We start from the raw sequence: 13,399 nt of genomic DNA, 5'->3' as shown, positions 1-13,399 counted from the left end.
GGGGTTGCGTGCTCACTCCACTAGGGCTATGGCAGCAACCACTGCATTGGCAGGCGGAGTCCTACTCCTTAATATCTGCCAGGCGACAACGTGGGCATCTCTGCACACGTTTACCAGACACTATTGCCTGGACTGTCAAGTCCGGAGGGAAGGCTATTTTACCCGTTCTGTCCTCTAGGACTTTCTCGTATTAACTTGGTTTGCAGACCCTCCTCCAGGGATGGTATTGCTGGGGTATTTATTCTAAGGTAAGGAATCTACAACTAACAGTCTCTATCAGATGAACAAGTCACTTACCTTCAGTAATGATGGATCCGGTAGAGACCTGTGTTTGTTGTAGATTCTTAACTGCTTCTCCCATCCTCCCGCTCTGCGAACTGATTTCTAGGGATAGGGACTTCCTTACAGGGCCCTAGTTGTGGCACACCAGTTGTCAATGTCTTTCACGGCTCTTCGCTTATGGCATGGAAAGTCGTGTCAGAACTGATGTAGCGTCTAAGTAGGATTCCACGACGTCATCCAGCAACCACGACGCCGGCGACTGATGCGGAGTCGACCTGTGCCACCTACTTACTGTGCTACCTAATTCAGGGATATTGCTAAAGAAAAATCTCCAGATACAGACTGACACCAGGGTGAAATTCTAAGGTAAGGAATCTACAACTAACATATGTCTCTACCAGATAAGGTGTTACCGAAGGTAACTTGTCCGTTACACCGAGTTCATAATAGAGGCTCACATACACTGCCCACATCTCTACTGCCAGAGCTGACTTTAGGGTGGTGCGACCAGTGGAGGCGCACCTGACATTGAACTCGGGAGCGCTCTGTTTAGAATGAATTTATAAGTTTAAAAGCACCTGCTTCAGAGTTTGTTGTGTGTCCTGCAGTTTTCAGGCAACAATAAAAATGTCAAGATAATTCTGTTTATTAATGTTCCTGCTGGAGCAAGATCAGAGCTTTGTCTAATAGCAGTTTTTAGTCAGCATAACTCCATGCCGCGAGAGGCTTGACAGTTAGCATGAAACTTTCTGAAGAAAGAAAGCATCCTTTCCTTTTACCGCTCTGTATAGCCAGTGGGGATGATAGCACTCCATTGATTCGTACACATGCCCTTTCGCCCAATCAATCAATCATGGCATTTGTATAGCGCACTACTCACCCGAAAGGGTCTCAAGGCGCTGGGGGAGGGGGGACCGTCACTGCTCGAAGAGCCAGGTCTTGAGTTGCTTCCTGAAGGAAAGATGGTCCTGGGTTAGCCGGAGGTGGATGGGGAGGGAGTTCCATGTCTTGGCTGCCAGGTAGGAGAAGGATCTTCCACCGGCGGTTGCTCGGCAGATGCGTGGAACGGCGGCGAGGGCGTGGTTGGTCGACCGTAGCTGGCGGGTGGGCGTGTAGAAGGTCAGGCGGTCGTTGAGGTACTTGAGGCCCAGGTCGTGGAGGGCCTTGTGTGCGTGGGTGAGGAGCCTGAACGTGATCCTCTTGCTGACGGGGAGTCAGTGCAGGTCTCTCAGGTGGCCGGAGATGTGGCTGTGTCGGGGGATGTCCAGGATGAGTCGGGTGGAGGCGTTCTGGATGCGTTGGAGTCTTTTTTGCAGTTTGACTGTGGTGCAGGCGTAGAGGGTGTTCCCGTAGTCCAGCCGGCTGGTGACGAGTGCCTGGGTGACCGTCTTCCTGGTTTCAGTGGGGATCCATCGGAAGATCTTTCGGAGCATGCGCAGGGTGTTGAAGCATGATGACGATACGGTGTTAACTTGTCTGGTCATCGAGAGGGAGGAGTCCAGGATGAAGCCCAGGTTACGTGCGTGGTCCGTTGGCTTGGGAGTGGAGCCCAGTGCAGTGGGCCACCAGGAGTTGTCCCAGGCGGAGGGAGATGGTTCCAGGATGAGGACTTCCGTCTTATCTGAGTTCAGTTTCAGGCGGCTGTTCTTCATCCACTCGGCGACGTCTTTCATCCCTTTGTGTAGGCTGGTTCTGGCGGAGGCTGGGTCGTTGGTGAGGGAGAGAATGAGCTGGGTGTCGTCGGCGTAGGAGATGATGTTGAGGTTGTGTTGGCGTGCGATGGCTGCGAGGGGGCTCATGTATACGTTGAAGAGGGTGGGGCTGAGGGAGGATCCTTGTGGTACGCCGCAGATGACTTCGGTGGCCTCAGATCTGAACGAGGGGAGGCGGACTCTCTTGGTTCTTCCGGCGAGGATCAAGATGATCCACTCCAGAGCCTTTTCTTGGATACCGGTGTTGCTGAGGTGCTGCACTAGGGTGCGGTGGCAGACGGTGTTGAATGCCGCGGAGAGGTCCAGGAGGATGAGGGCCGCTGTTTCTCCGCTGTCGAGCAGGGATCTGATGTCGTCAGTGGCTGCGATGAGGGCGGTCTCGGTGCTGTGGTTGGCTCGGAAGCCGGACTGCGAGTGGTCGAGGGATCCGTTAGTCTCAAAGAAGGCGGCAAGCTGTCTGTTCACGGTCTTCTCGATGACTTTGGCAGGAAAGGGGAGGAGCGAGATGGGGCGGAAGTTCTTGAGGTCGGTGGGGTCCGCTGTCGGTTTCATCAGGAGGCCACTGAGCTCGGCGTGCTTCCAGCTTTCCGGGAAGGTGGCGGTTTTGAAGGAGGCGTTGATGATGTCTCTGAGTTGGGGTGCGATGATGGAGTCGGCCTTGTTGAAGACGTGGTGGGGGCAGGGGTCGGTTGGCGATCCGGAGTGGATGCTGTTCATCGTGTGGGTGGTGTCTTCGGTGCTGACCGGGGTCCAGGCGCTGAGGGTGGTCGTGGGGGACGATGGTATGGTGGTGGGGTACGTGGTTGGAGCGCCGAAGCTGTTGTGTATTTCGGCAATCTTGCGGTGGAAGAATGAGGCGAGTGAGTCGCAGAGGTCTTGCGGGGGAGGGATGTCGTTGTTTCCAGCTCTGGGGTTGGAGAGCTCTTTGACGATGCTGAAGAGTTCCTTGCTGTTGTGGGCGTTGTTGTCGAGTCGTTCTTTGAATGCCGTCTTCTTGGTGGTGTGGATCAGCTGGTGGTGTTTGCGGGTGGCGTGCTTGAGGGCGGTCCAGTTGTCTGTTGTCTGGTCATTGCGCCAGGCTTTCTCGAGGTTGCGGCAGTTCTTCTTGGAGCTCTTGAGTTCGTCGGTGAACCAGGGGGCTTTCTTGCTGCCGTGTCTGCTGGGGGGGGTCTTCAGTGGTGCGAGATCGTTTGCGCAGTTGGTGATCCATTGCGTGAAGTTGATGGCTGCTTCGCTGGGGTCCGTGGTACTGGCGGGTTCTGGCTGAGGGAGGTGGTGAGCTGGTCGGTGGTGATCTTGTTCCAGTTCCTGCGAGGGATCTGTTGTGGGCGGTGGTGGGTCGCGGTTCGTCGCGGTTCTTTTGAAGCTGAAGTGGACACAGCTGTGGTCAGTCCAGTGAAGTCCGGTGGAGTGGCTGAAGGAGATGTGCTTGCTGGAAGAGAAGACTGGGTCGAGCGTGTGTCCGGCGTAGTGGGTGGGGGTGTTCACCAGTTGTTTGAGGCTGAGGTTTGCGAGGTTGTCCAGCAAGGTGGTGGTGTTGCTGTCCTTGTTGTTCTCCAGGTGGAAGTTGAGGTCCCCTAGGAGGATGTAGTCAGCGGAGGAGAGGGCGTGCGGGCTGATGAAGTCTGTGATGTCTTCGCTGAATCGTGTGCGTGGTCCCGGTGGTCTGTAGATGAGGGTGCCTCTGAGTGTGGTCTTGGGGTCGGTGTGTATCTGGAAGTGGAGATGTTCAGCGGCGGTGAAGGTGTCGTCGGAGCTGGTCGTGATGCGGATGGTTTTCTTGTGTACGATGGCGATGCCTCCTCCAGTCTGGTTGACGCGGTCCTTCCGGGTGATCTTGTATCCCTCCGGGATGGCGATGGCGATGTCGGGAGCAGAGGAGGCGTTCATCCAGGTTTCCGTGAGGAAGGCGACGTCTGGTGATGTTGTGTCGAGCAGGTTCCAGAGTTCGACGGCGTGTCTGTGGACGGAGCGGGTGTTGAGCAGGATGCATTTGAGGTGGTTGCTGTTGGTGTTCGGCTTGGCGGGTGAGGTGCAGGTCCGGAGGCAGGTGAATTTGCAGGCTTAGCAGGTGAAGGGTCCGTGGGTGCGTTTTGGGGTAGCACGGTAGCATGCTGGTGATCGGCCGGTGTTGAGTGCGTTGAGGGTGGCGGCGTTGTAGGTCCGTCGTGAGGTCTGGCGATGGTGGGGGCCAGGGGTCCAGGCGCTGGGTGCGGGCCAGGCACGGACGGGCGTAGACGGGCTTGCCTTTGGCGCGCCTTCGGCGCACCCGCTGCGCGTGAACGCTGCGCGTACGCGCGGACTCTGCCATAAATGGAGAGTGGGGGGGCGGAGCGAGGGAGGAGCAGCTGGGAGGCGGGAGCGGGGTGGCGAGTGGGGAGGGGAGCGGAACAGTGATGCTGGAGGGAGCGGGGGTGGGACCGCGGGGGAGCAGCGGCAGGGAGCGGGGAGCGGGGTGGAGGGGCACAACAGTTGGCGAGAACACAACAAAATACAAATTACTGGCACAACATACAATGCGGGCAAAAGGAGATCAGGGGCAGATACAATACGGTCAAAACAGACAAATTACTGGCACAACATTCAAAAACGGGCAAAACGAGATCAGGGGCACAACAGGGCAGATACAATACGGTTTAAGGCGAGATCAGGGGCACAGCAGAGGCACAACGGGCAGCGGCAGCGGAGACCGGGCACACCAAGGATGGGCCATGCGGCGGGTGGAGCGACCGGCTCTGACCTGGTCAGGTCAGGTCACAGCTCCCCGCCTTGCGGACACAACCCTATGTTTCCAGTGGGAGGGAGGAGCAGCTGGGAGGCGGGAGCGGGGTGGCGAGTGGGGAGGGGAGCGGAACGGTGATGCTGAAGGGAGCGGGGGTGGGGCCGCGGGGGAGCAGCGACAGGGAGCGGGATGGAGGGGCACAACAGTTGGCGAGAAAACAACAAAATACAAATTACTGGCACAACATACAATGCGGGCAAAACTAGATCAGGGGCACAACAGGGGCAGATACAATACGGTCAAAACACACAAATTACTGGCACAACATGCAAAAACGGGCAAAACGAGATCAGGGGCACAACAGGGCAGATACAATACGGTTTAAGGCGACATCAGGGGCACAGCAGAGGCACAATGGGCAGCGGCGGCGGAAGCGGAGACCGGGCACACCAAGGATGGGCCACGCGGCGGGTGGAGCAACGGGCTCTGACCAGGTCAGGTCAGGTTGGAGTAATATTTTCACCTCTGAGTTGCCCAGATAATATCTCTTGATATTCAGTGATACTATCAACAAGGATCTGAGAAAGCATGCATCGTAGGTTATCATCCTTAGGAATCTCAGATGTTATGCAGTGGATGCTATGCTATGCTAAGACCTTTTTCTTCGATTCTCTCAACTGTCTCTGGTAGCGGTTGAGGGCTGTCTTGAATGCTCTGTCGGTCATCTCCTAGCTGGTGCGCCATCTGTTTTCCAGGCGTTTACAGTGTCGTTTAGTGGTTCTGATGTCTTCAGTGTATCAGCTAGCATGCTTGGTTGACCTTCTGCAGGTGGTGTTGCTCATGGGATTTACACTGTCAGCGCAGTTGATGATTCAATTGTTGAAGTTTCTGACATTCTGGTCTAGGTAGTTGGAGGGGATGGGGTTGGTGGTGTTGAGAGCATTTATCCATGTGTCCTTTGAGACTTTTCTTCACTCTCCACTGTGGAAGAGGGCCTTCTGCAGTCTGGGGGCAGGGTTCCATGAGCTGGTGATGTTGAAGTGGATGATGGAGTAGTCGGTCCATGTGAGTTCCATGCTGTGGTTGTACCTGATGCGGTCACTGGAGGTGAAGACTGGGTCTAACATGTGGCCTGTGGTGCGCGTAAGGGCGTAGATGATTTGGGTGAGTACAATGTTGTTCATGCTGTGGAGGAGTTTAGTAGTATTGATGTACTTGTGGTCGGCGAGATGGATGTTGAGGTTACAGAGGAAACTGTAGTTGTTGGAGTCTGCAATGAAGTTGCAGGAGGCTGGACCTGGTCCTGGGAAACGCTAGCCGAGGGTTCCCCTGATCTAGTTCTAGCTCTGAAATTTGCCATTTGTGGTTACCAACGAACTCGCACAACAATGCCATAAGTTGCTCCAACCACCATGCTTAAAATACCAATTTTCAAAACGTACAGAAGTAAAGAAGGGGTCAAATGAGAACAAATTGATGGATGGTCTGTGTTGTGTGCGTTGATAACCGTAACTGGCGAATTTCAGTAGTTTGTCATGCTCGAGCCACACCATTACTCAGCTCTGCCGCAGCAGGGCTGGGTGCAGAGCCTGGCCTGCGGCAATGCCGACCCTCCAGCCCTCTGGCATTAGCCCAACCCCTGTCTCGCTGTCATTTTTTTTATAACACATTATGAAACTCATGAGTCATTTGTGACTTGCAATTTTTCAGAAAATGCTAAGTGAATCCACTACTTTAAATGGTTTCTCATGTAATTTGAGAGCCACATGCTTGTTTATGCGTTTCAAAGTGCTTGTATTTTATACACCTCTTGGTTCCCCGCTGAACTCCATTTGGTTTGGACACCTTTGATGGTAGTCCCCAGGATGTCCCAACATTTTTCAACCGCATGAGTTTCAATATGAGCAAAAAAAAATAAAAAAAACATTTTCAGCACCCTTCTGCAGCCAATTGTAGATCTAAAAAAATGCAAAATATGATCCACAGGTCATGACACACAATTCAAAACAGCAGAGTTAACCTTTTATTTCTCAAAAAACACAGAATGTATGTATATCAAACTAACAAAAGTAATCTTTTTTTCGTTAAATTGTACCTTAATGACAAATTTGGTGTAAATACGTTCAGTGGTATAGGCTTTTCTTTGGGGCTAAATTGGCATAACACTTTCTATTTTTTATTTTTAGTCTTATTCAGAACTTACCAAAACTAGGCATGTGATTGATTGCTAAATTTCGTCTATATCCGCCAATGACATGAAAAGTTACAGGCAACTCATAAAATGCCTTTTCAATAGAATGTGCAACTGAATCTTAAGTATATCATGGCAACCGCCTCTGTGTAGTCTTTATATATATATATATCATGACCTGGCACTAGTATTGAGGTGTTTCATAAAGTGGAAATCTGCCTAGATTATCTAGTTATGGATACAAAAATGTTCTTTTAACTATACGTTCCTGAGTCATGTTAGTATGTGTTGGTAACCATTATGCCTTTTGTACTTTCTCCGGACAACTTGGCCATACTTAGCCATACTTATTCTGTTTTATCATCTTGTACAGTCCTGAGGGAAAGCATGTTGGGCCATTATACAAGTCCCCTCTAGAGTGATGGAGATATTGCAGTGCATAGCACTTGTTTAGGACGCCCTGTGACCACAACCTCCTTTAGCCACATTAGTGGGACTTAACCTTGTTGTGTTGAAACAAGGAACCTAAAGCAAAAGTTCCCCATAAGCCAAGTTACAAGTAAGGAACTATTTTTCTTGTGAAATCTGTAGGTGTAGTCTGATTTCATGATAGGAGTATCTTAGTAGGGAGTATTGTGTCTCGTTGTGTTTATGAAGATTAGTCTGAATTTGAATGGCTCACGAGGGAACGATTCTATTTGAGAGTGTGCAAGGCAGTAGGTTTTCAGTTGAATTGTAATTATTCATGCTATTATGAGAATTCCTGGAAAGTGCTTATTCCTTCATGTAGAATTCCATCACTTAGTAGAGTTCTAGTCTGTCTAGCCTGCTTGTTAGTGATTATCAAGCTTAGAGAGCCTTCCAGTAGTTAGCATGGCATTCTGAGAATACCTCAGAGGTGACTTGTGAGAGTGATTAAGTGCTTATTCCCTGTTAGCACAGCATGTGATTGGAAGTAAAAGCATCTAGGAGGGGCCTCTCTTATGCTGGAAGTACTAGTGGGTAGTATTCCTTGATTTGAAGATCGTTATTTAACTTGAGAGATTCTGAAAGGGGATTTGCTAAAGCCTAGCACATTCGGAGAGGACATTTTTAAGTTGAAATTCTCAGATGTTTGTTATTCCCCATTGAGAGCATTTGACATTGTGTGACCCTACTGCTGCGTTGTTTTGCAATTAATTGCATTTTAATTGGATAGTGCTGCATTATTCACTTCAGAGGTTGGTGTTATCCAGTGCTTCATAGCCCTAATTTCCACCTTTTCCCTGAGCCTGAAGGGCCTTGTTATTGATGAGGAGTTAATATTGCAGAGGATAGTGTGGGAGGGATCGTGTATGGGAGTGGGCAATGGAGAAGCTGTGGATATACTGACAGACATAATCCTAACAGGTCTATATTTCTCTCTTCCCACAGCGGGACATGGTTTACAGTGCCAGGGATTCCTCACCAACTCGACGTCTGAACAACATGTCTCCAGCTTCCCACCTAACATCTGGTTCCCCTCCATCAGTACTTCAGTCTTCCTCCCCAGCAAGGTCCCGCATGTCTTACAGCGGTGGACGTCCCCCCTCTTTTGCTGGAAGTCCTGTACACCATTCCGAGCGACACTCCAATCTCCCGCCAGCCCAGGGGGTCTCCCCAAGCCCAAGCGCTATCCTAGAACGTCGAGATGTCAAGCCAGATGAAGACTTAGCCAACAAGAATGTGGTACTTGTAAAGAACGAAGGACTGTATGCTGATCCCTATGGCATGGTGCATGAGGGCAGGCTCAGCATTTCGTCCACACAATCTTTAGCAGGAATGGGGGACCCCTTCTCCTACCCAGGGGGGCTTTACAAACGTGGTTCGGTGAGGTCTTTGAGCACTTACTCTGCTGCTGCTCTGCAGTCAGAACTGGAAGACAGTCTGTACAAATCGAACAGCCAAATGTACAGCGATCCCTATGGACCAGGCATGGGGTTCAGGATGCCTCCCTCCTCCCCACAAAAAATGACTGATGGGAGGTTGGTAGATGTTCAGCAGGGGCAGAGCCCACACAGCACTTATTCTGGACCTTCCAGCCGATCCTCTCCTGTCCGCCAATCCTTCCGTAAAGATTCCTCCTCATCTGTCTTTATGGACAGTCCTGTGAATAAAACCAGAAACTCCAGTAGCTCCGGGCCCCCAGAGATCTTTCCAGGGCCTGGAGAACGTCCTTTGTCTGGATTCAGCTCACCTGTGCCTACAAAGGAAGTGGAGACTAGGTAATTTTAAACTCTTTACCCGCAAGTTCTAATTATGTAATTTTAAGTTATACTAAGGGTTGAGCCTTCTGTGAAATTCTGCTTAGTTTAGCACCTGTATGAGCAGCTAATGCCATTATTGTGAGAAAGCTAGGGGTTGTTAAAATAATCTAATTGCAATTGTGAGTTCAGACTAGTTCTACATATGCACACAATGAAGTGCAGCAGAATAATTGGTATTTGAGTCTCCAATCTCAACTGTAAAAACATTTAGATATGTTAGGTTAATTAAGACACACAACAGAGAGTTTGCTTCTTTATTCAAACCCCAAAAAGTTTAATGGGAAATGTTTAGAATTGTTGAACATTTATTCTTATACCGTCTTTGGTTATGGGAAGGAGAGACCAAGATTTATATAACGCCACTTTATCACCTTTACTGTTAATGGCTTATTCCTGAGCAGTTGAGTAACCATGGCAAAACCATTTGTGCTATTCAGACTGGAATTTGGCAATATCGTTATCATTGGGCGTGTAATAAAGTGGTTCATCAGCTCCAGCTAATTCAAATTTCTTCTGCCAAAGTGCTAATATGGCTGTATACGTTTGATCAAGATGAATCAGCCTTTTGTTAAATCTACATACATTTCCATATGCAAAGAGTCTTCTTTAAATCTATCTACTTGACCCATAGGCTACTTCTTGCTAGCTCTGCAAGTTCTCAATTTTGGGATTTTCGTGACAGTACCCTATCTCTGCTCATGAATGGGATTCTAGAATACATTTTAGTTTTTAAAAAAATTTACATTTTTAATGCTTAGAAACCATGTGTACAAGATGTAGCATTTCCGTATTTGAAGATGCTGAATTGTGACTTGGAAACCAGTCCTATTTGGCTGGGGGCGAGGGAAGCTGTCTGCCTTCACGAAAAACAAAGAAGAAAAGGTGTTATAAGCATTGCTGCTGACATGGAAAATATATGTGACAGTATTCCATGTTCAATGGTGGCCTTTTGTACAGGATCAGTTAGCATCTTTGTTTCATGTAGGAAGGTTTCTTGAACACATTTCAACTTTTTCAAACTTCATTGCTTCTCTAAAATGTATTTTGGCAAGAAATGGTTTCACTCTACAACTTTAGAGTTTAGTCACTGTTTCTTTTACTTCACCTGGTCTTTACTGTCAGGGAGAACCTCTTCTTACCTATCCTCACCACCAAGCTAGCTATTTTTGATAAATGTCCTTTCTGTAGTGAAAAGAATCCAGGAAAGACAAACACACAGTATTAGTTGTATTCTTGCTCTCATTATGTTGAGGCTTACAATATGTTTTGAAGATGTCATACAGGAGTCTGAAGGTCAGAGCGTGATTTCTCTCGAGGAAGCAGAACCTTCTAGGGAAACTGTCTACCGTGAGTTCCAAAGCTGACTCAAGCAACAGGGATGCTTTTCCCACCCCCTCTCAACTTGTGGGTCCCTCTTCCTCCATAACCTACAGAGGCCTTTGGAGAGAGGTAGCACCATTATAGCCAAGTCGGTGCTCATACACTCTATACCTTGGATTAAGATAACTCCAATTTAGAACGATACTCAATACAGATGCTGAGTTGGTCAACTCCAGAATATCGTAGAAGAGGTGGAAACATTCCTTATAAGTGACTAAAGTTCAGCTTAAAAGTTGATTATGAATGAAGTTCTCCCTCAAGAAGAAACAGTGATCATATTGGACACATAAACCCAAGACCATTTGTGTCTGTGGTCCTGCGTTTACTTGGCAACCCTGGAGATATCCAGACCATGACCCCCAGGCACAACCACATAGAGACATAAGAATAAGTTAAATACCCCAGAGAAGTGTCCATAACCCAGTAATGAAGAAACCTCACCATGGAGATATCGAGACCATAACCCCCAGGCACAACCACATAGAGACATCAGAATAAGTTAACTACCCCAGAGAAGTGTCCATAACCCAGTAATGAAGAAACCTTCATCATGTTACCTTATTTTCTCTGTGGTGTAGAAGAAGATTAATGTGTTACTGACGTCTGTGCATCTCTCAGCAGAGTAATTTCATGGATGCCATAGGAAAGAATGCATTCCATATGTCCTTGATCATGCACCAGGCTGATAGTGCTAGATGTGACTCAGTGTTGTTCGATTGTGTGGATCAGTTTTCTGAGTGATCTCCTACTATAAACAAAATTATCCTTAATTTACTCTCATACTGAACACGCTGGTCTTTTCCCGAGGAGCATGCCCATTTCTGAACACAACCTCAAGGTCTGGGCGCACCTTTGTCAAGCATTACTGGTTTCACTATGATGCTAGAGTGGATAGTATGAGGGTTCCAGCCTTATTTCCCAACCTTCTATGCAATTCTTTTTTTTAAATTTATTTTTTATTTGTTCCTCATCTCCTGAAGTGGGATGGGCTTTCTACACTACTATACTGTTTATGTATATCTACAATATGATGGACAAGGAAAAGCTACACGTGTGTATTACCATTCTCCATCTTGTGTATTTTCTTTGAGTTTCTGTAGGAAACAGGTTAACATTTCTTCTGAAAAGCAATGCCTTTTGCACTGTACCCTTTGTACTTTATTTTGCCTTGGTAGGAGAATATTGAAACATTTTGTTTCTGTTAATGTAAATTATAATACTGATTCACAAATTGAAGTTGAACATGTTAGACAGAAACCATTGCATATTATTGCCTTGGTTTCTATGCAAAAATACTTGAAAAGATCTTGTTAAAACTGTGTTCGAGTATTCAGCGTGTAGATGGAGATGTTCTGCTATTTATGAAGTCACAGAAAATATCCCAGATGAATTTCATCCTGAGATATATGGGGGCTGTGATACCAAATATTTATGACAATAAAACTGGATGAAGTCAGTTTTTCAAGTTTTATGGGGTCTGTAAAAAAAAATTATAATGACCACAAAATAAATCCTCAGCCACTTGTTTTACAACCTGAGACTACCTAAGGTTGTAGAACATGCACACCAGGGCCACTCTGGCCACGTAAGGATCCTAAAAGCCTGTCTCAAAGTAAGGGGAGTTTGATGGTCCTTCTCATTGCAGATTGGTCACCTTGAGAATGTCCCTAGGCACGAGTCTGGATTCTGAGAATTTTACCAGCAGTGCTCTTGCGTGCAGAAAGGTGCTGCTATATGGCTCTGCTATGACTGTATGACCATGAGGTGACAGAGCGGAGCAGCATATAACACCACCCCTGTGCGCTTGTGTCAACTCTTTACTTTCCATGTGCTTTAAAGCGGATTCTGAACTCTGGGTCTAACTTCTCACTTTTCCAATGTCTTAAAAAATAAATAAACAGACAACGTGTCACGGAACAATGTCTCCCCCAAAAATGACAGGACTCTAATCATGACATCACAAGGTGTGCCTTTGGTGCTTGGACTCTAGGTATGACTCAAAGTTGACTATCATGCACCCACTAGTTATCTAGGAGTGAAAGGCAATGTTCTGTCGCTGAACAAATGAAGTGGTCAAAGTCGAAAATAGACCAGACTCCTGTTCCATGCCACTGGGCAGTTGGCGATCCTGTTCAAGGAGTTGATCCCACACAAAGTCCCGTTCCTACTCGAAGTCTTCTGTTAAGTCGAGACATACCATAAGCACAAGAAAGGCTAACAGAACTCGAGCATCATTGAAAGGGTCATACCCCACTGGTGCCTTTTGATTCTGATCTGGTCACGCATTTAATACTACGGCCCCTGAATTTCCCATGTCAACCCAGCAGCCAATTGCAACCCTAAAGCAGGCCCTCTGGCATATATTCTGGCCCATAGAGTCATGAGGTGGTCCAGTTGGGCTTGTGTTGGTGGGCCTCATTCGTCAACAAGCGATTCTGTGGTAGCTCTGCCTGAGTCCTTTGCAACGCCGCTTCATGGATCCACTGTGGCCGTAGGATCCACGCTAGTCACTCTGTGGTGATGCCAACTTCGCTGACCCAGGACCTGAAGCTGAACTCGGACAAGACGGAGGTCCTCATCCTCGGATCCACCCCTTCGGCCTGGGACGACTCCTGGTGGCCGACCGCATTGGGAACAGCTCCTACACCCACCGACCACGCACGCAACCTAGGGATCATCCTCGACTCCACCCTCTCCATGACTATGCTGGTCAACACCGACTCTTCCTCCTGCTTCAACACCCTCTGCATGCTCCGCAAGATCTAAAAGTGGATCCCCATCGAAACCCAAAAAAGGTTACCCAGCCCCTCGTCAGGAGTAAGTTGGA

At 48.3% G+C, this 13,399-nt stretch overlaps 1 protein-coding gene across 2 annotated transcripts in view; it reads left to right on the top strand.

The window, feature by feature from the left end:
• Positions 1–13,399, top strand: part of SRCIN1 (SRC kinase signaling inhibitor 1) — an 808,310-nt gene that overhangs the window by 365,638 nt on the left and 429,273 nt on the right. For both annotated transcript variants that reach the window (XM_078645611.1, XM_078645612.1), the window contains exon 7: positions 8,321–9,150. In XM_078645611.1, the coding sequence (XP_078501737.1) occupies positions 8,321–9,150 (830 nt within the window). The remainder of the gene's footprint in view (positions 1–8,320; positions 9,151–13,399) is intronic.

Source organism: Lissotriton helveticus, chromosome 5_1, assembly GCF_964261635.1.
Source record: "Lissotriton helveticus chromosome 5_1, aLisHel1.1, whole genome shotgun sequence".
NCBI lineage: Eukaryota > Metazoa > Chordata > Amphibia > Caudata > Salamandridae > Lissotriton > Lissotriton helveticus.
This window is presented reverse-complemented; position numbering and strand designations above follow the sequence as displayed.